The sequence below is a fragment of the Camellia sinensis genome, chromosome 1 (assembly GCF_055761805.1).
Source record: "Camellia sinensis isolate YWXY chromosome 1, ASM5576180v1, whole genome shotgun sequence".
NCBI lineage: Eukaryota > Viridiplantae > Streptophyta > Magnoliopsida > Ericales > Theaceae > Camellia > Camellia sinensis.
In genome coordinates, this window is record NC_138961.1 from 190013842 (window position 1) to 190041775 (window position 27934).

Sequence of the window (27934 nt, forward strand, 5' to 3'; positions counted from 1 at the left end):
AGCCTCCATGTCCGAAGACATCTTCCTTATTAACTCGTCTTGTTCCTTCACCCGATCCTCCAGAACTTGAGGATCGATCCTCCGCCTCTGTCTTTCTGGACTTTGAGAGCGACGGGGGCTGTTAGTCCGCCTCCCTCTTGCATTCCTTTGGGGGTTCTATCATTGGGGCTCTAAATCCACCATGGAAGAGATAAAAGGAAAACCTTCGCACTTCCCTCCCCCCTCTAGGGTTTGTCCGTCGATGGCGGACTACTGCAAATCTTCATTGTGCGCCATTGCTTTCAACTAGCAAGAAAAACTTGATCAAGAGGTTTTGTTCATTCTGGTCTTCCCACAGACGGCGCCAATTGTACGAGTAAGAAATAATCTTCTCATATAATCCTATTGATCAAGTCTGCGTTTCTCCAAACGTTGTTGCTTTACTCCCTGAAAACACAAATGTGAGCTAGCCGGCGGGTGTGTGCCGGATACCCCTCCGATACCTAAGTCAGCAAAATAGACAAATAGACAAAAGATCTGTGTATTCGAGAGTCAAAGTTGTGTTACCTCTCCATAGGTGATGTTATGAGCTTTTATAAGTTCCGCGTGGCATAATCCTAGTAGAACTCTTATTCCTCCATCCAGAGTCCTCCTAGGAATCACACTCCTAAAAGATAATGATTATCCTTCAACACCCCCCTCACTGCTTAAACCAAGTGAGATGGTTTTACTTCGGTAGTATGACAAAACGACCGGGATAAAATAGCCATGCTAACTAGCTGAAATGACCGAGCTCTAGCTAGCTCGGTTCTCTCCTCTGTTACTTGTACTTCGGTTTCACCTATTGAGACCGTGCTATCCATAGTGTGCCTAGACCAAGCTATTCAACAGCAAGGTCTTGAGAAAAGGCCCAAAATACCTCGGCTCAATATGGTTTGACTGAACTAACTGTCGCCTCTCTGACCATGCCGACCGAGCTAACTACAAAGCTCTTTTGGACCGGGCTAACTTCAAGGCCCTTTTACTCAGTCCTTAGTGGCCCACAGAATAGCCCATTACCCAACTCAGCCCAATTTATATATAAATTATCCTCTCAAATATAATTATATCAAAATTATAAAATTAATTATATTTTCTCAAAATTTCCAAAGAAGTTAGTATACTTTATTCAAAAAAATTACAAAAGGATAGGGGGCGCAACCCCACAATGTTTGAGTTGCATCTCATCTCAAAATGAGTTGCACCTCTCATATTTTATTATAAAAAAAAAATTTGGGTCCTACATCGTGAATTGTAATTCCCCTAATAAAAAGAGCAGTTTTTTTTTGGAAAATTTATTTGAAAATATCCATTCAGTACTTATATTCTAATTAGATCATAACATATTCTTATATTTTAATAAGTTTTATTATTTAGATATTTGATCTATCAAATGTTATCATATTTAAAGTATTTCATAAATAATTTTACCATTACAAATATCTTTTAAACCATTAGCAACTTGGTGTGCACAATTTTGTACTTATTATTTATTGAACTTTATAAATTCATAATTTTTGTTGTACTTCTTTTTTTTTTGGGGGGGGGGTGAAATTTTTATTTTTGAAACCTAATTAACAAGATCTATAAAATAAAATCTCACTTGAATATGTAATTTTATAAAACAAAAATAAATAAATAAATTTGATAGCGTAAATGTTTCATGATAAATAAATTTGACAGTGTGAATGTTCACATCATGAAACATTCACACTATCAATGTAAACATTAATAATTCTTCATCTTATTATTATTAGGGATATTTTGATAACTATGTCACCCATAAAATTTATTAGAATATAAGAAAATAATTTGGGTAAATTACACTAACAGCTCTTAAAGTTTCTATTTAATACAGATTCCCCCTTCACGTTTGAAAAATTACATTCCCCTCCCTGAGGTTTGTAATCTCATTACAAATTACCCTATAGATTGCTAATGTAATGCCCCTAAAATTTTTTAAATCACCATTTTGCCATTTTTCCTACAATTTCTTCTTCTTATCATCATGACTACATTCTATAACTTTTCATCATTAAACTCTATCTGAATATATTCTTATTGAGTGATAGTATAAAAATATAAATTTTATATAAAATTTTCAAACACAATGATATAGTCTAATGGTAACCTTTCACTTTAAAACAAAACACTCATAAACATGATTTATATTTACAACAATATCACTATCACAACATTTTTATGATATTTTTTGTATAAATTATATATATGAATATAATTTTTTTTATTTATTTCTACCATCATTTTTCTTTCTTGTCTATTCACCCACATTTATTACAGTATTACTAAACACCATCATTCACATTTATTATAGTATTACTGAATTTTTGTATTTCTATATATTTTTTTTGTATTTGGTGAATTTAAAAAAATACAAATTATTATACTTCTTAAGTATATCTAAATTAGATGTATCAAGAAAATAAAAATTAAAAAATGCTTAAAATACTAAAAAAGATTCATTAAAAATAATTAAAAATAAACATGAAAAATTAAAAAAAAAATCAATTTTTTGTATGACTTAAACCAAAGAAGGTAATTGTTATTTATCTTGAAATGACATGAACAAAATATCAGTATTGTTTTATTATTTTATACGTATAAAGGCTAAGAGGCAAATGTGACATTTCAATTTGGCAGGTAGTAAGTGTAATTTTTCAAACCTAATGGGGAATTTGTATTGAACAGAAATCTCAGGGGGTGTCGATGTAATTTACCCAAATAGTTTAGAATAAGTAAAATATAAGTAGGTGAAGAGATATTTATAAATAAATGCCCCTTTTTTTAGAGGGATTTATTAGGAAATCTTTTTTCTAATACTTATATCCCAATTAGTCCATAACATATTCTTGTATTCTAATAAGTCATATTATTTGGACATTTGATTCACTAAATTCTAATTCTTATATTTAAAATATTTTATGAACAATTTTATTCTTACAAATATTTTTTGAATGCTTAGCAATTTGGTGTAATAAATATGGAACATTCGCACTGTTAATGTGAATATTATTATTATGGATATTTTTGTAACTATGTCACCTATAGGACTTATTGAAATATAAAAAACTAGGTGAAGCATAAGTAAGTGAAGAAGAATTTATGAATAAATACACTCTTTTTTTTTTCTCTAGTGAATTTTTTTAATATTTTAATAAATTTTTTATTTTATTTTTAGATTTTAGTTGTACATCATTTAGATGCACCAACTACAATATATAAGGGTTTTAAAAACCAAATTTTTATCTTCAAAAGTGAAAATTTTGATTGAATAAATATTTGGAGAGCAATTATTTTGTCGCAATGATAATTGCTAAAAGGTCGTCCTAACAAGTTATTATAAAAAAAAAAGGGCTTTTAGCAATTAATTTTTAAAATGTCGCTAATAAATGCTGAACAAAAAAATTTGGTCAAAAAAGATAATGATTCATCATTAAATGTCTAATTTTGTCCCTAAAAATATAATAATGATATTTTTTTACAATAAAATATTTTGTCTCTAAAAAAGTGTTTTTATCTCTAATTTTTTTTCTTAAACCATAATTTATTTTTGGGATTTAAAAAGTAAAAAAAATCACTAAAGATAAATAACAATAAACCGGCACATTGGATAATAATCTAAGTTCAGCAAAAGAAGAAGAAAAAAATCTACCCTTTATATATTGCCTACAAAGAGTGCTCATCACTATAATAATTAAATCTTATTCCATACATATAAAGGGTAGATTTTTATGGGGAAAATAGTAGCAACGATGCTACACTTATAATATTTTTATATCACATTATGTTTGTCATCGAACTTCTTATTGAATATATATCTGCAGTACAGTGTTGATCAGGAAAATGCAGCGAGTTTGGGTTTGGGAGGGTTAACCAAACAAATGTCAAGAAGATCATCCACAGAAGTATATTTGTAGTCTGGATAGAGCTTGGAGGCCTCCAAGTCTTCCTCTGTTAGCTCAAAGCTCAACTGATCTCCTTTGATGAATATGTTGTGTAGGATAGCCACTGGTATGTTGTCCGGATATGGTAAAACTGCAAATAATAACCACCCCAATAAAAATCAGTAGTAATAAGGTAACTTACACTTTTAGTCCTTATATATTATCTTTTGTGTCATTTTGATCCTTATAGTAATAATAAAAATCAGTAGTAATAAGGTAAATTACACTGCTAGTCCTTATATATTATCTTTTGTGTCATTTTGATTCTTATAGTAATAATTGGCTGAATTTTGATATTACATTTTATATTTTGTGTTGATTTTAGTCCAATTGATAATTGTTAAAATAATCACTGACTTGATCAAATTTATAATTTTGCTTATAAAAATATGACATATGTCGTTCATTTGTGTATTTTCACAAAAAAAAAAGTAATGATTGTATTCAATTAGACCAAATTAGCACGAGAGTTACAAATTCAGGGTTAAAACCGAGTCAAATGAAATTACAACGACTAAATATAGGGACTATCGATATAATTTATCCTAATAATAAAGATTGTGCTAATGACAGTTTAATGAAATGAAAATTTAAATAAAAAAAGGTTTATTATACTAATAGTATACAAAATATGTAATAATATACAAAACATGCCATCTGTTACACTTTGATCCCTAATATCAATATAATTTAAACAGTAACAGAATGTGTTGGGCTTTTGTGACATTTTGGGCTTTCAAACAGTAACTTGTAGTTGAATACACAACATGGGTTGTGAAATAGTAACAGAAATAGGTTTATATACTATGAAACAACCCCTTTTGTCTAAACAATATAATTATTATAAACTACCTTATTAGTTCATTAAGATGCTTGTTTGAGGGATAGAATTAGGGGATAGTAGGGTTGGGGGAATTTTATTTACACTAAAAAAATGAATTAGTATGTCTAATTTATTAGTACTCTCTATTAAATTATTTAAATATATAGTTCAGTCTTAATACGTTCTATATTTTTTCATAAATTATATCCTTAAATAATATAATATTTTAATTTTATAGTACACCCAAATAATAAAGTCACTATTTCGGAGTTACAAAGCCGAACATAGTCAGCTTGTTTGGCTGTCTAGCGTCGAACAAGATTGTTTTGTTTGCACTTTTAAATTCGAACAAAGTGAATTTGTTTGGATCTGAAAGCCTGAACAGCATTGACATAAAACAGACTGAATATTCATTTTTACATTAAAAAAAAAACACATAAATAAATAATTGTACTTTGATATTTATGTGAATACTTACCTTCTCTTTGATAGGTTGCTTCAAAAAAAAAAATTGATTATTATTCTCATCCATTATTTGATTTTGTTCAATTTTTTTCCTATTTGAAAGTAACAATACAATAAGAAATAATGAAGTTGATGATAATGGTGAGTTTTGGTGAAGTAAATTGGAGTTTTGGAGTGAAGAAGAAGAACAAGAGAAAATAAGTTGAACTTGATAAAGAAAATGAAGAGACTTGAATATGAAGAACACTATTAGTGATTAGGATGTATCATGAAAAAAATAATATTTTATTTTAAGATTTAATATGTGTTGTCCTTATTAGTAAATTTACATTAGAGCATACTAGTAATTAAAATTTCAAAATTTTAGTTGAGCGTACTGAGTTACTTTTTGGGTGCAAATAGAATTTCCCATTGGGTGGGTATCGACACATTGGATTGCCAGTCTATCCATCTCAATCTTATTTTTTTAGGATTTCAAAATAGTATTTTTAACTCGTAAAGCCAGGTTAGACCAATATTTTAAATCTATTAAATTAATGGGTTAGACTTGGAATTCACATCTATAACTCAGCCCGCTAGTATATTTATTTTATTTTATTATTTATTTATTTTATACATTAGAAAATATACAAACCACTTACTGCAGATTTTATTTACTTGAAATTCATAATCATTTCTAAGAGTTGCTAAAAACATTTCAAAGAACTGATTGTGATGTGTATTATTTATTTTGTTGTCCAATATGTTGTTTAGTCCTAATTATTTGTTTAGAAACTAGTTTGTTTGTATTTTTTTTAAAAACAACCCATATACCTATAGAGACTTGATGGACGAGTTTCAGAATTATATTTTATAGTAAGGTTGGGTTTTGATTGACTATATAGGCTTCATAGTTAGACTGGGTTTTTTTGACAGACACAAAATCTATTATTAATTGAGCAATCTCGGCTCGGCCTGGCCGGCCTCGCAATCTTCACCCGTAGGGATAGGGAAAATAAATAAAACTATGGACCTCATTTTTTAAGTACCATAACTTATGGTATGAGATTATATATTTAATAAAATTATTTGCGTTTAACTTTGTGTAATTTTTGGTGAAGCTTATAAAATGTATTAGGATCTTGCTAACCAACATTCTTAAAGCATAACAAAATAATAATGATAATAAAAGCCACAAGGCACTTTCTTACTAATTTTAAAATATTTTTACATTTTTAATATTAACAATATCTCAAGAACTCTTATAATTTGAAAAATTACAAATACTTCATTGTCAGAATTTTTTATTTAATAGAATTAACTTTTTTTTAGAAGGTAATAGAATTAACTAAAAAATGAAATTCCTAATTACTTTCCTATACAATAATAAAATTATTTGAATTATTAATTAAAATATATTTTTGACATTATTAAAAACTATTAATTAACTTAATAATTTGTAAATAAAAAGGGATCGTATGTTATGAAATTAAAAATTTCTAAGAGCATGATATAATTTCTTAAACTATATAAAACAATTTATATTTTAAACCAATCTTATCGAATATATTTGTAATTTAAAAATAAATAAATAAATAAAGTTATCAAATAGAGCACTTACTTTCGGAAAGTTTGACGATAGAGTCCTCTGATACGTAGGTCCTTTTGAAAGAACGTCCAGTTTTTTTTTCCCAAGAAGAGAGCAAATCCAATTGAGAGACAATGTTAAGGTGGGGCCTATAGAAAATGACTCGATTGCAAGCCCTTGGATCTGTGGATGCTTTTATTGTGTACGCCGCGACATCTTCCTCGTAATTTAACACAGCTGCACACCAAATCCCAAACACCTTACATAATTCCCATAAAATTCCTTCTTTTTAAAAAAAAAAAAAAATGATTTGCAGACACAAGTCTTTTACCAAAAATAAAATAAAATAAAAATGATAATATTTTTTTAAAAGCAATAATAATTTATTTTAATAGATTTTTTAGGCCAAGTTTGGTAACTCTCAAAAAAGACAAAAAATCAAAAAATTACTCAAAAAGTTATCACTATTTACAAAAAAAATATAAAAAAATTAATATATATAATGTTAAATACAAATCAGCCGACACACGGCAGCCTATGTACAGACATCAAAGCATAGGAGTGAAAGGAAAAAAAAATATATTATGTGTGTATATTCTTAAATTGGATGGTAAACGAACCCACCACGGGTTCTATTTTTCTAATCGGAACCGTTGAATGTGTAGAACTCGTCGAGTACTATATGCTTGTAAAAAACCACTTCTATCTGATATTGCTAATTACATGATCAAATCAGTTTTGTATAAAAAATAGATGGTGTTATAGTTAACATGTGAAAAAAAAAACTAACACGATCAGATAGTTATCGATATCCAATGAACATGATTTTTTTACAAGAACATAGTACTCGACGATTTCTACACATTGAACAGTTCTGATTAGAAAAACGGGACCCGTGGTGAGCCCCCACAGGCGGAACAACACCGTCCAATCAAAGGCCAAAAAGTAGGCAATATTTTCCCATATCTTTTTCAGCCGACCCACTGCCCAACTGTACGGATTAATTAATTATCTTCTCCTATACACTTAATTATATAATATTTTAATACATATTTTTTCATAAAAAAATCAAAAAATTAACTTAAATATCTATATTTTTTCCTCAATTTTTTAGTCCAAAAAAGATAAAAAGTACACTTATTTAGGGCATCCCAAACAACTCATAATTTAAATATAAATTTATCAAATTATTTATTATTGTAATTTTTTTAATCATTCCTTTCATCACAAATTCAATTTTCTATAAACTTGTTCATTTATTTATTGTGCTAGACACCCTTGGTTTAAATCCAACGGTATGAATTGTCAATTTTATGGGGCGTGTTTGTGTTTTCTTTTTCCTTCTCTTAGGTCATTGTTCTTGTTTTATAGTGTAGGACAATTTATGGACATCCTTATTGAGGTTTATTATGGATACACGTTTTTCTTTAATTTGAGAAATTATAAATATTTCAAGATTTATCTTCTAATGAACTTAATAAAAAAAGAAAATTACTTAATTACCCTCTTATACCAAAAGAAATTTAGTATACTGCCCTCATTTCCTTCATCTAGCACCCAAACCAAGTTCTCTATCCTCAACTAATCTCAACATTCCATCATGCCCTCTCACTACCTCACCACAACTCTCTCCAGTATCACCTCATCTTTTCTTTCATCGTTGGGCCACCATCATCACATTTCTCCCCCTCCTCTCTCTCTCTATATATATCACCTAATTGACCATCACCACCACTAGTTGACACTACCACAACCCATCATGGCCCTTCAATAAGGCTACAACCAAGCTCAGTTCGAAGGGTAAAAAGAATTATCCAAGCCCGGCCCAAGCCTAAACTTCTGGCCTGAGTTGACTTGCTTGAGTTTGACCTTGACCTTGACCTTGACTTTATCACTAATGCTCTATTTGGTTCACTGGAATGAGATGGAATTGAATGAAATGGTCATTCCTTAGACTCTCAAATGGAATGATCATTCCCTTGAAATGATAAATGATGATTCCATTTGTAATTTATTTTGTCATTGATTTTTTAGAATTCAACAAAACATGAAAATAAATATTTTAATAAAATGATCATTCCATTCCATTGTACTGTGGTGAACAAAACAGTACCTAAGAGCTAGGGTTGTGCAGTGGATGCTCCGACCTGCCAAACCCGACCGACCCGTGTTGTTTTGGGTGGATGTGTGACACGTGGTGGGCGGATACGAGCCCATATATTTTGATTTCGCGGATCCATCGCGGGTAATCCACCACTTCCATCCGCGTGCCCGACCCACCCGTCCATCATATTTTTCTCCATTTTTCCCTCTATCTCGCCTTCATTTTTTCATTTCATGTTTTCGTAACCCTAGTTCTTCCTTCAACGACTCTCTCTCTCTCTCTCACTTGAACGACGACGAGCAACGATCGGCAACAGTGGTAGCAAGCAACGATTGGCGATTGGCGACAGTGTCGTTGAGCAGCAATCGAAGCCTCGATTCGAAGGTATTCTTCTCTCTCTTCTCTTCTCCTTCTCTTCTTCTCTTTTCTTGTTTCTGGGTTGTATTTGATTTATGAAACTACATAGGATTATTATTATTTTTTCATCAAACATCCAAGTAGGTTTATATCTCCTTCAGGTTCTAAAGTACACACACAGGTCTCAGAAGTAGGTCTTTTTTTTTTTTTGGTGGAAAGATTTCTTATCTAGGATCTCTCTTTCTCTCTCTTAAAAAAAACTTCTTTTTTCTTTCTAAAAACCTCTTCTTCGAAGTCTCCATCTTTTTTTTGTTTTAGTTGTTGACGATCTAAGCTTCTTGCAATGGTGTTACCAAAACACCCACTTTAAGTTTCTTTGTATTTCTTGCTCACCTTTTTTTGTTGTTGTTGTTGTTATTGTTGGTGGTGTTATTGTCATCATCGTCGTCGTCTTTGGTAGTGCCAGTCTCTGACTCTAAATTTCCACGATTATTTAGTTATTGGGCGTAGGACGTACAACTGATTATTTAGTCTTTGGATGCACAATGTTTGTTGTAATATATTTGACAGTGCACAATTTAATTATGCCCAGGTTGTGTTTTTGAGGAAGTGCACAATTGAATTATATTGGAATTTTGTAAATTTTAAACCGCCAAACGAATTCGTATCTATCCGCCAATTTTCTAAATCTGCAACCTCTGGATTGGCGGACGAATGCGGATTATTTTCTCCAATCCGCCAATCTCACAGACGGGTGGCCGATTGGAGGTTCCATGTCTGCAACCGATTCACGCCCCCCTCTACTAAGAGCTAGAATTAGGCTCAGGTCATCCAAAACATTGAACTAACCCTACCCAAAAAAATCAAGTTGGTTTGGTTTATGGGATTTCGAGTTATTTGTCCAACCCTAGTGAGTAAAGATAGAGACGGAATCAGGAATTCATTTGTGGGGGTGCCAAGACATGAATTCAAATTCAACATATAAATTATATACAAGTCTCAATTTATTTTAATTTTGAATTTATAATACTTAATTTGAATAAAATTAAATTTTTCCAAATATGATTTTAAAAAAAAAAAAAACCTAGTAATAGAAATCATACGTCCTAATTCATGATCTTTTCTTAATATGTAAAATTAAAAAATTACAATTGTATCAAATGACATTGAAAATATATATATATATATATATATATATAATAAAAATATTACAAATTAAAAACAATAATAAAAAAGAATATGAATCGCATAGTTGTAATAATGAGATGATTAATGACAGAAGCAACACTTTTTTTTTCTATATTCCCAAGTTAATTTGACTCAAAAAAAAAAAAAAATCATACACATTTAATCAATAAAACGCCGTGCAGCAAGTCAAAATTCATCTTAGGTTTTTTTCTTTTTTTTTTTTTCTTTCTGTTTCCGGTCTCTTTCACGTCAGGGAAAAGAAGTGAATTTTTAATTATATTTTATTTTTTATTCTATGCTTCTTCTTCTTCTTCTTCTTCTTCTTCTTCTTCTTCTTCTTCTTCTTCTTCTTCTTCTTCTTCTTCTTCTTCTTCTTCTTTTTTTTTTCAATAGAAAGAAGAGACCTGGGCCATCTAATGAATATGTGGGGGGCATATTTGACAATGACAAAAGCAACAGCAGGGGAGCCATCTTTGATTAAACAATTATTTAGTATTAATAGTATTAAATTCAAAAGTAATATATATTAATATTTATTTTTTTTTTATTTGAGCGGATGGCCGTGGCCGTCTGGGCGTCGGTCCGTCGCTGGGTAGAGAAGACCAGCCAATATTAAAAGGATCTTCTAGTGTTGTAATATATTTTTTTTATTAACTGAATACAATCATCTCACATGAATGTAGGGTATTAATTTTTGTACTCTTAAACTTTTTCACTGCAATATTAATGTAAATATGTAATAGAAACACTTACCCTTGGCTTCACCAGTGCCATAGATGGTAACTTGATCATGGTTTTCACGAGGATGGAGTAAGTAATCAACAAAATAAGCAGCAAATGAGTTTGCAGAAACATAAGTATGTGGTATCCCAGCTGCCTCTGTTGCCCTTCTTATCTTCTTCTTGTTATCAAGCAGTGCTTGGAAGGGTGGCAGCCCGCTTACCCTATCAACATCATTTCCAAATTCTGATGGGACAAATCTCTGCTATATCATATGCACAAAAACAATACTAAAAAAAATTAAATTCATACCACATTATAAATTTTTTGACTATCAATTTTTTAAAAGTTTAAACTGTTCTATTCAGTTTGATTCACCTAATGAGAAAAAATAGAATAAAATGGTAATTTTTTAGACTCTTTAATAAAATGATCATTCTATCATAATGATAACTGATAATTTCATTTATAATATATTTTTTCTTATTTTTTAGTCAACCAAACTAATATGAGAATGAATATTTTGATGGAAATTATTCTATTTCACTGAGTTGAATTCAAGTTCACTTTGTAAAACTTTGTGTGTAGATCATTTATGCAAAAATTAGATTGATTATCACATTTGTCTTAAAAATAAAAATAAAAAATTGAGAATTTGATTTTAAAAACATATCACAAGTACAAAATTACCAAAATGCCCTTATTCCAACACTCACATATGGCGGACTCTGCTCCATAAACAAGCAAAACACATGCAAAAATTATAATAATCAGGTAAGCGGTAAGATTCGAACAAGATCTGGTGCATCTAACAACTCATGCAGAAATAAGATGAAAAAACACATTTGTCAAAAAAAAAAAAAAAAAAAAATCCATATAACAAGAGAAAATCAATGACCTTGATATTGCCAGCCTCTTTGATAGCATCTATAATTCTGAGTTGTAGAAGATGTTGAGGCACTGCAAGTGTAGAGATCACTACATCAACCTGTCGAAGTACTGCTACCAGCTTCTCGTGATCATCTAGTTCCCCCTGCACCCTTCCACATGCAAATTTAAACAACCATTCATAGTATATAGCACTATTATTATTACAATATAATCGTGTAGTTCAATTTTATTCACACACTTGATGAAATTGTTAGGATCAAACACACCCAGAAATATATCTCACACACACAGGGAACACAATATTTACGTGGTTCGGCCCAATGCCTACATCCACGGACAGAAATGAGAAGTTTTCACTAAAATGGAGCAAAATACAAAATACAGAGGAGGAGATGAAACTCACTCAACTCACAGCTCTCACTCTCTAATTTCTGATCTGTATCTCATCCTCTCCCTCCCGTCTCTATTTATACACAAAGGAGTAGGTGGGAGAGCCTTCATTCTTGACTTGGGTAGCCTCCATTCTTGACCTTTGCTATGGTTGGTGGCCACCAAGCTTGACTTGGTTGGTTGTCTTCCTTTGTTGACATGAGGATCACCCCTTTCACATGGGGTGACCTTCAACAATCACCCCCTCAGCCCATGTGAGGTGATCCACAACAAAACCTGCTGCCAAGGTATCAAGCACCCCCTGATTGGATGCCCTGCACCCCCTGCTCGGGATACCCTTGCATTACCGTGCAGCTTCTTGCATGATGAAACACGGGAGCAACTAGAAAACTTCAGAGTTTGACACATCAACATCTTCAATTTTCCTTGCTCGGAGCTTATTTCTGAACAACCAGCCTTTGCTTTCTGCACTTCAGAACAACTTCCCAGCGTTCTCATACGCCCGTTGTCTGTGCTGCAATCCCTGATGTTCGGTTCTGTCTCACTTGTACGTCCGTACTGATGTTTGACAGTTAGCCCTTCTGCCAAGATAACTTCCATCGGTCTGTACAAGGTATCACTATGCAACTCCGTGCATAGTGCTCGCACCCCCTTATTGGAGTGCATTGCAAAGCTCACTTTGCGACTTGAGATTGCATCCCTCCCTTCCATGCATCTTTTGAGAGGTTGCAAAATGTCTCTAACACGGAAGCAAAAGAAACTCTCTTCTTTACTGGCATAGTCTCTACAGATTTGGTTTCTTTGCTCTGAACTTTCTTCAAGATAGGCTTCACTGGCTCAGATCTGTGCACCTTTGAACTGCCTCCTTGCGTTCCCGTGCACCGTTTTCGCCATTCCTGATGAAAGCCTTGCTCAATCATACGCTTTGGTTGCGTATGTTCTCTCTTTGTACCCTTTGACTGGCATTTGACAACACTCATCTTTGTCAAAGCTTCTCCTTCCAGTCTATACAGTTTGTTGCACAATTTGCCTTGCAACATTTCTCTATCACCTCTGCGTACATGAAGAACCCCGCCACTAGATGAGAAACAATTTCCTTTTAGATCTAGCATACTTAGGGAGATTAGATTCCTCCGTACTCCTGGCACATGTCGGCCCTCAGATAAAATTACTTTTCTTCCATCCTTAGTAAGGAATCGCACTGTCCCTATGCCGACAACTCTATTCACTGTGTTGTTGGCCATCCGGATAGTGCTACCGCTGACTCTTCGATAAGTGGAGAAAAGCTTCTTATCCGCACATATGTGGAACGTACACCCTGAATCCAAAATCCAGCCGGGTGTCTCCAACTCTGACGAGATTGTAAGCAACACCTCTTCATCGTCAGAGGAATGCACTGCAACTGCTGTAGTTGAGGGACCTCCGTGTCCCTTAGCCTTCTCTTTGGCTTGTCTGTCCGCCTTTTTCTCTGGGCAATCTCTTATTACGTGATCCTCTTGATCACAGTAAAAACACCTCCTCGTGTTGTCCTGTCTGAACTGTGAACGCCCTCTGCTTTTACTTCTTCCTCTACCTCTGCCCCTTTCTCTATCTCTGCCTCTACTTTCTGTGACAAGGGCATGGGACTGCTCTCCTTCCATCTCTTTCTTCCTTGCCTCCTCGTTGAATAAGGCGTCTGTGACCATTCCCATGGTCAGCTTCCCTTCGGGTGCAGAATTACTGAGAGAAACCACCAACGTCTCCCAGCTATCTGGTAAGGAACTGAGTAATAATAATGCTTGCATCTCATCCTCCAACTCCATTTTGATTGATGCAAGCTGGTTCACAAGGCTGTGGAATTCACTGGTGTGTTCAGCAACAGACACACCATTCTTCAGCTTCAAGTTTATAAGCCTTCTCATTATCAAGGCTTTGTTCCGTGCGGTCTTGGACTGGTACATGCCCTCCAATTTCATCCATAGGGCATAGGCGTCTGTCTCTTGGGCAACATGGTGGAACACACTGTGGTCAATCCACTGTCTGATTTGACCGACAGTCTTCCGGTTGGTTTTTATCCAGTCCACATCCTTTTCTCCATCTGGTTTGACCCCCTTTAGCGCTATAGGGTCAAACAAATCTCTACAATACAGGACGTCCTCCATCCGCGGCTTCCATATCGCATAATTAGAAGCGTTCAACCGAATCATCGGCCCTGAAGCTGATGTGGATTCCTCCATCATCCAGAAAGTAATCTCTGTTTGAAAAACAGGCTTTGCTGTGAAGTCCGGACTGCTCAAATTAGCCGGAAAAACACTTCGGATTGCCAAAAATAAAAACTGTGAATTTTTGAAAAACTTATTTGCAAAATCTGACCGTACGGATGTGTCCGAAATATTCCAAATAGTTTGAAAACACTATTAGCTCACCCAAATCGGACCTCAAATGGCTTAGATCAAGCCAAAACAATTTTAACGGTTCAGATCGGCAGAATCTGGTGCGCCTGAGAAGCACCGGATTTTTTTCTGTTCGGCTGGCGTCTGGCTGACGTGAGCGGCTCAGTCAGCGGCTCGGTCAGCGGCTCGGGCACGGTCAACGCGGCTCCGGCTCGAGCGGCTTGGTGCGCGCGCGTGCGGCGCGTGTCGCGCGTGAGATCACGCGTCGTCTACCTCTGAAAGCGCGTGAGGCGCGTGCATGCGCGTGAACTCACGCGTCTTCTACCTCTGAAAGCGCGTGCGGCGCGTGACGCGACTGGGATTCACGCGCCAACTTCTAGGGGCGCGTGAGAGCGCGTCTGGCCTCTGTTGGGTGTCTGTTTTATGTTTCTGGACTCCTCTCGTCGAGCCCTTGCTCCTGGTATGCTCAAAATCTGATTTCGAGCAATACGATTTCTGGGCAGTTTCGGAACAACACTCTGTTTTTCCGCAAAACGCACAACACCGGCTCTGATACCACTTGTTAGGATCAAACACACCCAGAAATATATCTCACACACACAGGGAACACAATATTTACGTGGTTCGGCCCAATGCCTACATCCACGGACAGAAATGAGAAGTTTTCACTAAAATGGAGCAAAATACAAAATACAGAGGAGGAGATGAAACTCACTCAACTCACAGCTCTCACTCTCTAATTTCTGATCTGTATCTCATCCTCTCCCTCCCGTCTCTATTTATACACAAAGGAGTAGGTGGGAGAGCCTTCATTCTTGACTTGGGTAGCCTCCATTCTTGACCTTTGCTATGGTTGGTGGCCACCAAGCTTGACTTGGTTGGTTGTCTTCCTTTGTTGACATGAGAATCACCCCTTTCACATGTGAGTGAAGAAAAACATATATTTTAATTAGTTGAAAATTGTGGAGCTCATATGTTTAGGTGGGAACAGTATACTTTTTGGATATAAAACTCATAATTTTGAATGAATGAGATAATCTGTATTGTTCACATATACTGTGTTAGTATGCGAATAAATTTATCATCACTAATGCATGGTTTGGATTGAAGGTTTTTGTGAATAAAGAAAAGAAATTAAAAGTGAAAAAATTGTCATCACTCTGCCTCTACTTATTTTAACTCACTTGCAATTATTTGATTATATTTTGAGATTCTCATATTTTAATATTTTTACATGCTTAAACAACTTTGAGTGAATGCAGACATGAAAACATATTCGGGATAAAAAAATTTTAACCGTGAAAAATGACAATAGTCGTTTTTTTTTTTTTTCTTTTTTTTCTCACCTGAACCATAATCGTCATTACATAAGTATGGAGAAAGAGAGAGAAACCGAGAGAGAGAGAGAGAGAGAGAGAGAGAGAGAGAGAGAGAGTAATAATACATGGAAAAGAGTGACTCCAAGGGATTGGAAATGATGATGGAGTTGGAGCTTGGAAGGATCAGAATTAGGTTTGATTGGGCGAAGGTAAGCATAAGTTGGATGGCCCATAGAAAGGCTAGCCCTCAACATGTAGTTACCAAGGTAACCACTTCCCCCAAATATCAATATCTTGCTCTTTCCTTCTTCTCTCCCCATTGGTTATTATTGTTATATGCCTTCTCTTCTCTAATTCCTACTTCTTTCTTCCGAATCTTTGCTGCATAGCCCCTTTTTATATTAAAAAAACGGATAAATTAAACTAACGGTCCCTATAGTTTGAGATTTTTGTTATTTTGGTCATTAATTTTTTAATTGTGACATATTTGACCCTAAATTTTGAATCTTGTTCCAAATAAGGACAATTGAAGATACCATTGCATAATTTCACGGGCAAAATTGTTAATTTGATAAAATATAAACTAATTTAATAAAAATAAATGTCAAAAAAATATTTTTGAATTTTTAAAAATTATTTCTATACACTAAAGATAAAATTATGTAAAATTAATATATCTTTTACACATTTATTTATTTATTTATTTTACCAAATTAATTTTTATTATGTATTTGGATGATAATCACGTAATGAGTGATTGTTTTTATTTTCATTAAATTAGTTTCTAATTTTTCAAAAGTCAAATATGGCGACAACTTTGATATCATTATTAAATCAATCCATTAAATCAAAAAATTCAAAACTAAAAACGTTTTATATATTAAATATATCGATTACACATTAAAATTTAGCAACCACCCATTATATAATTATCATCCAAACACATAATAAAAATTAATTTGGTATAATAAATAAATAAATAAATGTTTAAAAAATTTATTAATTTTGCATAATTTTATCTTTTGTGGGTACAAATAATTTTTTTTAATTTAAAAATATTTTTGACATTTATTTTTATCAAATTAGTTTATATTTTATCAAATTAACGATTTTGTCCTTGAAATTAAGCAATAATATTTTTAATTGTCCTTATTTGGAACAAGATTCAAAATTCATGATCAAATGTGTTACAATTGAAAAGTCAGGGACCAAAATGACAAGAGTCCCAAACTATAGAGACTATTAATGTAATTCACCTAAAAAAAAAAAAAAGATGATGTCTTGGCTGGATGGTCTATCAACCAAACAAAATATAAAAACTAATTAATAAAAAAAGGTAAATTATACTGATATTTTTTAAAATTTGAAAAAAATACAATATGCTCTACAAGTTTAGCATAATTGTTCTAGACTCTCTTAAGGTTTAATTCATATAGCACTAGACCCTTTTTTCATTAAAATTTATATTTTACTTTGTATATCTTTATGTTTATATCATCTGCATTAGTTTTGATCTTTTTAACCTTACTAAAAGTGAGGTCATGAGTGTAAACTTATTATATTTTTTCAAACCTTAAGAAATGTCTGTTTAATTTATCCGGAAAAAAATAATCATATTTTTATGGGAACTTTTTTGATAGATTCTTTTTTAAGAGTTTTATTCCATCCAACCTATGTTCTTTTTTATTATTCTATTAGATTCTATTTGAAGTAAGAAGACCAAAACACTCTCAATCTCTCTTGCCCCCTATTAATGTTGATATTTAATGTTGATTGTCATTATATTTTGGTAGTTCCCATGCATCAGGATGTTGACTGTCATTATATTCATATTAATTTGAAATGAATTTTTATCATTGTATTGTCAATTATATAATGTAAATATTCACATCATTATATTCATATTAACTTGAAGTGATTTTTTCATACTAAAGCATACGAATGTGAACGTTCACATCACTACATTAGATAAGAGAAAATGTTCACATATCACGAACGTTCACATCACTACATATTGTGAATAAGAATGTGTTGTCAATTAAAAATAAAAAGGTTCACATGTTATGAACGTTCACATCACTACATTAGATGAGAAAGAATTTTTCGGAAAGATGTCAACGTTCACGTCAGATGAAAGAAAATATTCACATTATCTTTAATATTTGTCAATTAAAAATATATTTACATAAGATGAAAGAGAATGTTCATATTATTTTTAATATGTTGTCTTGTCAATTAAAAACATATTCACATGATATAATAATATAAAAATAATAACATCAATATTATTTAATTTGTGTATGAAATTTTCTATACCTTGGTCCTTTCCCTTCTCTCTCCTCCCTCCAACATAAAATTTCAATATTAAATATAAGGGCATAAGAGTCCAAGAAAATCAGTGGTGCTACATGCACCAATTAGTGTACTAATTAGTGTACTAACGCTAGTTATGATATTATTATTGATTCTACTCATTAATCACATTAAAAATACCAAAACCTCTTAAATTTTGTCATATCATCAATTGGTACACTAGTTAGTGTACAAATTGGTGCATATAGTATTATTCTAAGAAAATAGTGTAAATCAAGAAAAAAAAACTTTATGGATTAAAAATATAAACACATGGGACTAAGTGAGTTAAAAAATTCATTCATAAATTTTTTGGATTAGAACACTTCTAAATGATATTTATCAAAAAAAATCCATATTTTTATAATATACATGGTTAGATAAGAGAGGAAGAAAAGTCCATTCAATCATATTTATGATATTTATTGACTAATAACACTATCCAGTCACAAGTAATATTTATTTATTTCAATTGGAGTAAGTAATCAAGAGAATGAGTCAAATGTGCTTTGTTTGCAATTATTCCTCCGAAGAATTCATTACTTTGTGGCATTGTTTTCAAATTTGCAGTGGAGATTGAAATTGAAAATCTTGGGGTTTAACCCCTCAAATGGAGAATTTTATTTATTTATTTATTTATGTAAATAAGATAGACTTTTGTCAGGTAATAATATTTTCCTTGAAGAAAAATTTTGTATAAATTTTACAAAAATGCAATATATATATATATATATATATTTTGACTAACTGATTTTTCATGTAATAATAAAATTTTAAAACTTGAAATAGGATCTATTTTAATGATATAATAAGTGTCTTATCAATACATAAAAATTAAAAAAAATACTACTAATTTTTATAATATTATTCTTATTTGAATGTGATTAATTTATGGGTTAAATTTACTTTTTGTCACTATTTTTTTTGTTTCATTCCAAGACTATCAATTTTATCTATTTAGTCCCTAAAATTTCATATGATCTAATTAAAAATGATTGTAGAAATTACTAACTGTTGAAACTTGACTTGACAGACAAACAAGTTAATTTTAAAATTTAAACAACTTAAAATCAAGCTTCAACGGATTTAAAATTTTAAAAAAGTTAATTAAATTTTGAAATTTCATTTATGCCATCAAATTGGTTTCAATTGACCAATAACACGAATCCAACAATCACCACAAAAATAACACAAACTATGTATAACCCCCATAATAGGGTTATCTTTTTGTTTTTTTTTTTTTGGTTGATACAACAGAAATAACCATAATAGGGTTATCTCACTCCAAATTCAAAACACACAACACAAACCCCCCCAACATCACACCACAAGATAATGCTACACAATCATTAAATCAAATTTCTTTGTACAAAAGAATTTAGAGACTAAATAGATAAAAATGATAATTTAGGAATGAAATTATAAAATATATATTTAATGACAAATACACTCTTTGAAATTTAATTAAAATACAAATTATCTTCTGTGATTCTGAAAAGTACAAACACCCCCTTATTAGAATTTTTTTTTATTTAACAGAATTAACAGAAAAAATAAAATTCCTAACTACTATCCTATATAGCAATAAAATTACCCAAATTGTTAACAAAAATATATTTCTAATATCATTAAAAATTGTTAATTAATTTCATAATTTTTTAATAAAATAATCATTTGTCTTGCGGTTAAAAACTTGAAGGGATAATGTGTAATTTTTAAAATTATAAGAGACAATTTATATTTTAAATAAATATCAAAAGATATATTTATAATAACTTGATAAATTTTTAATAAAAATGATCATTTGTTATACGATTAAAAATTTAAAATAATAAAATATAATTTTTAAAATTACAAAAAATAATGTGTATTTTGGACAAATCTTTTATATTCATATTCAACGATGATTCGTGGACACAGAATTTTCGTCCATGGTGGGCGAGTAGGCCAGTGACTTATCTTACCTTCAACCTTAAAAACCAAAAGCAACTTTTATATTAAACAAGGGCCTGGTTTTCTCCGGTCCAATCTGGGATTAGAGGATGCTGTTGAAAGTATAGGAGCTCATTTGGAGTCTCGTTTCGATAATCTGTACTGTTTAATATGTAAAACTTGTTGAGTATTATATGATTGTAAAAAATCACATTGATCGGATATCGATAGCTATCTCATTGGATTAATTTTCTATCAACTGCCTATTTTTTACTGTCTATTTTTTTATACAAAACTGATTTGATTACATAGCTATCGATATCCGATCAACGTAATATTTTATAGCCATATAATAATCGATGAGTTCTACACATTAAACGGTTCGGATTATTGAAATGACCCAACAACATCCTTCAATCCGATGGAGGATTAGAGAAAATTCAGTGCCTAAAACATAATGAATGAGAATTCTAAATTTTGAATTCTAGAAGAGTTGTAACTGTGCGTCTCATTGTGTAATGTGATGTTTTGACCTTTTTAATTTTTATTAATTTTTTTTTATATTTTTTTTTGGACTACCACATGACATAGAGCTTTGATAAGAGCTCTACTATTAGAGATTTGAAACACTTTTCTTGTATTAATATTCATTGATGATTCGTGGACAGAGAATTTTCGTCCATGGTCGGCCAGTGGGCCAGTGACTTATCTTAACTTTGACCTTAAAAATAAAAAAATAAATAAATAAAGTGAATGACGAAGCACATTGTTAGCGATTTCAAAAAAAAATTTAAAATTTTTTATCAAATATTTTATATAGGTGTAAGACTCACACCATGCGGGTCCTATAAGGGTCTCCCATTTAGAAAAAAATTTAATAAAACTTTTAAATAAAATTTCTAACATTACTCAAGGCGATCCTCTCATGGAAAAAATGAAAGAATTATGTATAATAGGATGACTGAAAATTGAAAATTTCTAAACATACATAAAATGTATATAAAATTTTTCATAAATATTAGGGGTGTATACGGTCCGAATTGGTTCGGTTCTGAGAAAATCTAAGAACTGAATCGATCCTAACGGTTCTGTGATTTTGAGAACCAGACCAGACTGTTACACTTGTAAAATCGGACCAGAACCAAACCGAAAAAACGGTTCGGTTTCGGTTTGATTTACGGTTCCAAAAAGTTTCTATTTACAAGAATAAATTGTTAATATTAGCAAAATAATTACTTAAACTAATTACATTTAACACATGATAAAAACTAATAATATTAAGGTATTACTTAATATTACATATCTATACCATCCTAATATCATTAAAATTATAAAAAATCAATTAATAAAAATAGAACTTCATATTATATATATATATATATATGTCTTAAAATTCGGTTCAGTTCGGTTCGGTTCGGTTCGGTTCGAACCGCGGTTTTTTCATAAAATCCATTAACCGAACCGTTTTTACGGTTCTCATATTTCTTAATCCGAAACCGAACCAATTCTTAATAGAACCGAACCAAACCGTATGATTCGGTCTGGTTCGGTCCGGATTACCGGTTTGAACGGATTTTTGAACAGCCCTAATAAATATGATATGGCAATGTTATTATTGTAAATAAATACATCTTTAAAGGTGTTTTATTTTGAAGTGAATAATCCACAATGAACTATATTATTATGTATATGAATTTTTTATTTGTATAACATTACTCAAAATTAAGAACCACTTGAGATACACGTTATTTATTGATAGGAAGCAGCTTGCTTCCAGTCCAAGATCGGACTGGACGGTACTGTTCGACCCGTGGGGGCCCAGTATGGGTCTCGTTTTAATAATCCGAACCGTTCAATGTGTAGAATTCGTCGAGTACTATATTTCTGTAAAAAATCACATTGATCGGATATCGATAGCTATCTTATCGAATCAGTTTTTTGTCAACCGTTAATTTGTTCACTGTCCATTTTTTTAATACAAAACTGATTTGATCACATAGCTATCGATATCTGATCAACGTGATATTTTACAAGCATATAGTACTCGACAAGATTTACACATTGAACAGTTCAGATTATCAAAACAGGACCCGTGGTGGGTCTCCACAGGCCGAACAGCACCGTCCGATCTGATCTCGGACTAGAGGCAAGCTGCTTCCTTATTGATATATGATGTTGTCAACTAATAATAAATTTAGATATAGACAGCGAAACCCACTTGTGAGAAATGATTTTTAGATACTCCTTCATTTCAAACAGACCTTTAATGGATTCTCACTCCAGTGTCTAAAACAAGTAACACTCTGGTTGGGGTGCCGAAATTAATGCTCCAACGGACAAATTAGAGATTGATTGTGAGAGAAAATGGGTTAGATATCTAAAGAATAGAAAAAATTAATGTGATCATACCTCCCTTTCTTCTTTCAGATACCTTCTTTATATAGAGATTTTGTGTAGATATTTCCCACCATAATCATCATGATGTCAAGGCCCATGTCCCTATTATACCTCTAGAAGGGACAGCTTGGGCCCACGTTGATTGGGATAGTCTGTCGAATTTTCTCTACAGTTTGGCATGAATGTTCTTTCATTCTGTGGGTATTACCTACTCGGCGTGTCACCTAGTTGGTGAAGGGGTTACCCGGCATCGAACCTTTGTAATCCAGTGGGCCTAGTTGGCAACAGACATGGTTAGACTTGGGCCCGTCAGTGGTGGGTCTGGGAGTGCTATGTTTGCCGAATATATAATTTTTATACTCGACTCACACATTACTTTATAAAATGTATTATTTATTTTATAATAATTTAGTAATTGCCATATATATATTTGGTTACATAATAATATGTTATTAGATGATAATATTATGTATCAATAATGATATGAAATTATTGGTGCATGTCATTCATATTAGCCCAATTTAAAATTATTTTAATTTAAGGACTAAGTGAAAAGATATCGTATTCTAGTCTTCTAATATTTTAGAAGTTAATTTTGGTCAAAACTAAACCTGTACGGGCAACCCAACGGGGCGCTTCTTTCCATTTTTCAACTTGTTTTACAACGTAAAATCTATTGACTTTTGATGTAAGTATTTGTTTTCAACAAAATTGATATATTTTTTTATTTTTTAAATAAGATTTATTAAACAAAATCTATAATAAAATTTTGAAAAAAAAAAAAATTTCACAGAGTTCTTTGTTTTCAAGACAGTGAAAATTTTCTATTTAAAGCTAAAATTTGGACATTTAAGGATTCTAAATTCAAATTTTAGGCTAAAATTGTCAAATTGAAGGATCTAGAACAATCACATTAGAATTTTTTGTATCTGAGGCTAGTGTGAAATTTCCAAAGTAGTGTTAAAAATTACAAAATTAAAAGACAATTGCAAAAATTTAAAACTTAATTTCTATTTATAGCCTAATAAATTTAAAATTTTAACAATTATTTTTTTTTTTTTGGGGGGGGGGAGGTGGGGAGTCAATTGATAGAAGATTAATTACATTAAACTGACAAATCCAACAACCCATTACAAGAAATAGCCCATAATGGGAACAAAAAAATAACTCGAGCCTAATAACCATAACAAAAAATCAATTCATAATAAGATGAAATAAACAACACAATACAACTCCATAATGAAAGAAAAATAATCAATATTTTTCTTTGAAAAGAATTAACCTGTTGATATCTAGGATAGAAATGTATAAGAATAGCCAACTAAACTAATCCAATTGGTTTATAATTTTATTGTGGTAAGTATTACTAGTTAGTTAATTTCACTCGGTGAAATTAATAGAAGTAAGTGAACATACGAAATTGAGGGCCAATTGTGAAAAATTGAGACCTTAATATCCAATTGGAACCTAAAAAATATCAAAATTTCAAAGAATTTTTTTGTATTTAGTGTTATCAATCAACAAAATTTTAATATTTTTTCCAAGTAAAATTTCACTATTTTCAGTTAATGAAAATTCACGACTGGACATTTAAGACACCATGATGGTGAACTAACTGGTATTTTCAGTTTCAACAATGATTCATCCCCCCTTTTTCTCCCACCCCCTTTGACCCCCTCTCTCTCTCATTGGTTACATTTTCTTTTTCTTTTTCTTTTTTTTCCTGCTTCTCCAATCACCACCTGCCACGTGGCAAAGGGGGGTGAGGGGGTCCCAAGCATTATTCTTTCAGTTAATGAAAATTTCACTAACCTAGGTTAAATGTAAACCACCATGAGGGTGAACTAACCCAAGTTAAATGTAAATAATCTTGGTAATGGAATGAAAATTTGTGTGATGAGGCAGAAGACAAACAAAGATTTCTAAGGCTGTATTTAGTTTGAGGATTTGGAAAGAGATTTAAAAAGGATAAAAGAAGAAAAAAATAGATAAAATGTGAATAAAATATATTTATATTTTACTTAGTTTCATACATATTTTCACCTTTTCTTTTTAATTTCTTTTCTAAATTTCTCAACCAAACCAAACCTAAATGAAAACGACTATTATTTATGTAGGAGCTCGTCTATAGACAATTCTTCGTGGACTAGTAAAAGTGGACAAAATCAATCAATTCTTTGGTCCATTTCGTAAGGCATTGAAAGACAATTCTTCGTGGACTAGTGAAAGTGGACAAAATCAATCAATTCTTTGGTCCATTTCGTAAAGAACTGAAAGGTGAAACAAAACACTAGAAAAACTGTCCAAATCTATGTTATCTATGTTATTTATGCAATTTAATAAATATATAAAAAATAAATGAAATATTTTTTTAGTAAAATCCAAATTCATATGAAAAAATAGAATAAAGAAAAATGATTTAATTACATTTTTGGTCTCCAAAATATAAGATTTGTGTCATTTTGGCATCCAGTGTTTAAATTGTGTTAATTTAATTTTTGGTGTGTAAAACATATTTCAATTTAGGCTAACTATCAAATTCCATCAATAGATGTCATTAAATTCAGAGATAAATGTTAAAATTGACTTCAAAAATTTCACTTTTAATCCAAAAAAATATGTGACATATGTCATTAATATAGAAACTCACTTAAAAAAATTATAATTTTAATCTTCAAAAATGTGATTTTGTGTTATTTGAAGTGTCAAAAGTAAAGATGGTGAATTCAAGAAAAGATGAAGTGTCAAAAAAATCGATGAAGTGTCAAAAGAAAAGATGGTGAATTCAAGTATAATTCTGTTTGGTTTTCAGTTTTTAAAAATAGTTTTTGAGTTTTAAATTTTTTTTAATTAACATTTTAAATATTTTAGTATTTTTTGGGGAGCTTATCGATAGGTCTCATACATAAAATTCAAAATCTATCCAATCACAAAATAAAACACTTGCACTAATTAGTTCTACATATTTTTAATTGTTACCGAAAAATTTTACTTTTTTTTAAAAATTTAAAGACGTTGCTACATCCCACCACTACTGGATTTTCGTAAGACGGTCACCAGAGACTCACTGAAATATTCAACATCACCAGGAAGTCGTCGGAGTATCACTGGAAATTCGCCGAAGTGTTCTGAACTTCACCGGAAGTCACTGAAATGTTTAAAATGTTTGCTAGACGTCAAAAATATCGCTAGAGACAAACCGAAATGTCCAGAATATTACCCAAAAAAAAATAATAAATTGAAAAATTAGAGTAAAAAAACATAACAAATTGTGTTAAATATTGATAAACTGAAAAAACAAGAAAAAAAATGTAACAATAACAAACAATAACAATGAGAAATAATATATATTATAGAAAGTTATGAAAGAAAGTTATAAAACTGCAAAACTTTACAGTTCTAAAAATTGGTTCATTTTAGAACTAAAAAAAATTGAAACTGTAAAATTTTACAGTTTTCACCGCCTGTAACTAAAATTCGAAAAAAACTTGTTCAGAACTTAAAAAATTTCTCTATTTAAACAGAAAAATAAAAGTGTAGTATAGAAAAAATTAAAAATTAAAAAAACTGAGAAATCGAAGGAAAAAGACAAATATATAAAGAGGTTTGTACCCCGGTAATTATTTTTTATTTAGATTTAGCCGGATCTGACGTAGATCTACTCGAATCTACATCAGATTTGAGTAGATTTACTCACTTTCTTTGTTGAAAACTCATCTCTTTCATCTACGGTGAGCGCGAAGTAAGGAGTCGGTACTCGGTGGTTACCGATGACTGTAGATTAGAATGAAAAGGAAAAGAATGAAGGCGTGGGCGTGAGCGTGGGCGTGAGCGTGGGTGTCATTGGATATTAGAGAAAGAGAGATAAAGAGAAGAAGTAAAGTGTAGAGAAAAAGGAAAACATAAATGGACATAGGACTTTTGAGTTTATCTAAAAGATTTTGGAATTAAATAGAACAACATAAATGGACACAGGACTTTTGAGTCTATCTAAAAGATTTTGGAATTAAAGAGAACATACACTTTTCAATAAGGATTTTTGGATAATTTGCCCTTATTTTTTTTAAATGTACCTAATTTAGATATACTTAAAAAGTAAAATATTTATGAAAAAATCTTTTAAAAATTCAATAAATATATATAAAAAAAAAATCTATTGAATTTTTGTATTTTTTTAGTATTTAGAGAAAATTTTCACAAATTATATATTTTTTAAATATTTATAAGCAAAAAAAAATATTTTAAAAAAATCATTAAAAATAAAAAATTTAAATTTAAAATTCAAAAATTATTTTTAAAAATCCAAAATCAAACAAAACAAATGCATGGTACTAGGTAGGGTGCTCACAAATCAGACTGATCTGCTAAGCAGTTTTGATAGTATGACGGATGGATGTGGATGAATTTTTTTTAAATTTACCTATGTTCGAATAGATGACGAATGAGAGGTCACTCGACCCAATTCGATATTATATTTTATACTTTGGGTTGTTTTGAGAAATTAATTAAAAGTTGATTTTTTATTTTTATTTTTATTTTTTTGATTTTTTTGATTTTTTTTTTAAAAAAAATTGTAAAAAAATAGAGAAATGCTATGAACCAAAAAAAAGTTAAAAAGTTAACTTTTAACCAGTTTGTCAAAATGGTTGTATGTTAAAAAAAAGAATATTTTACTTACTAATAATATTAATTACTTATGAAATATGAAAGTAAAATAATAAAAAATTATTCTAAAATAGTTCAAAAAGAAAAAAGTAAAATACAAACTGCAAAATCGATCTACATCTACTCATTAACCTGCACGGTCTACTCTTTCAATATTGCTAATTAAATGAACCGATACAAATTAATTTTTTTAAACTACCTAAGTTTAAACAAATAACTGATGAAAGATTAACCAACACGAGATGATCCGCAAGCACTCTACCTGAGTTTAAAACGAATAATAGATGGAAGATTACCCAACACGAGATGATCTGCAAGAACCGCTAGTATCAGGTTCAAAACGTTGGCGTGTATATTGGGATTGAAAATGTCGGAGATTGGACCCCTCAAACGACATAACACAAAATTC

General features: G+C 31.2%; 1 protein-coding gene across 2 annotated transcripts; it reads right to left on the reverse strand.

Moving 5' to 3' along the window:
* Positions 1 to 3627: 3627 nt before the first annotated feature.
* LOC114305600 (isoeugenol synthase 1) lies at positions 3628 to 16559 on the reverse strand. 2 transcript variants are annotated; one of them, XM_028250703.2, is made up of 5 exons: positions 16305 to 16559; positions 12106 to 12240; positions 11241 to 11469; positions 6872 to 7075; positions 3628 to 4074 (listed from the first exon to the last, which is right to left on the reverse strand). In XM_028250703.2, the coding sequence occupies exons 1-5, from the start codon at positions 16497 to 16499 to the stop codon at positions 3875 to 3877; spliced, it is 963 nt and encodes a 320-aa protein (XP_028106504.2). In that variant the 5' UTR covers positions 16500 to 16559; the 3' UTR covers positions 3628 to 3874. The 2 variants fall into 2 exon arrangements, with proteins under 2 accessions (XP_028106504.2, XP_082779635.1); XM_082923509.1 differs by having other exon boundaries at positions 16207 to 16555.
* Between the last annotated feature and the right edge of the window lie 11375 nt (positions 16560 to 27934).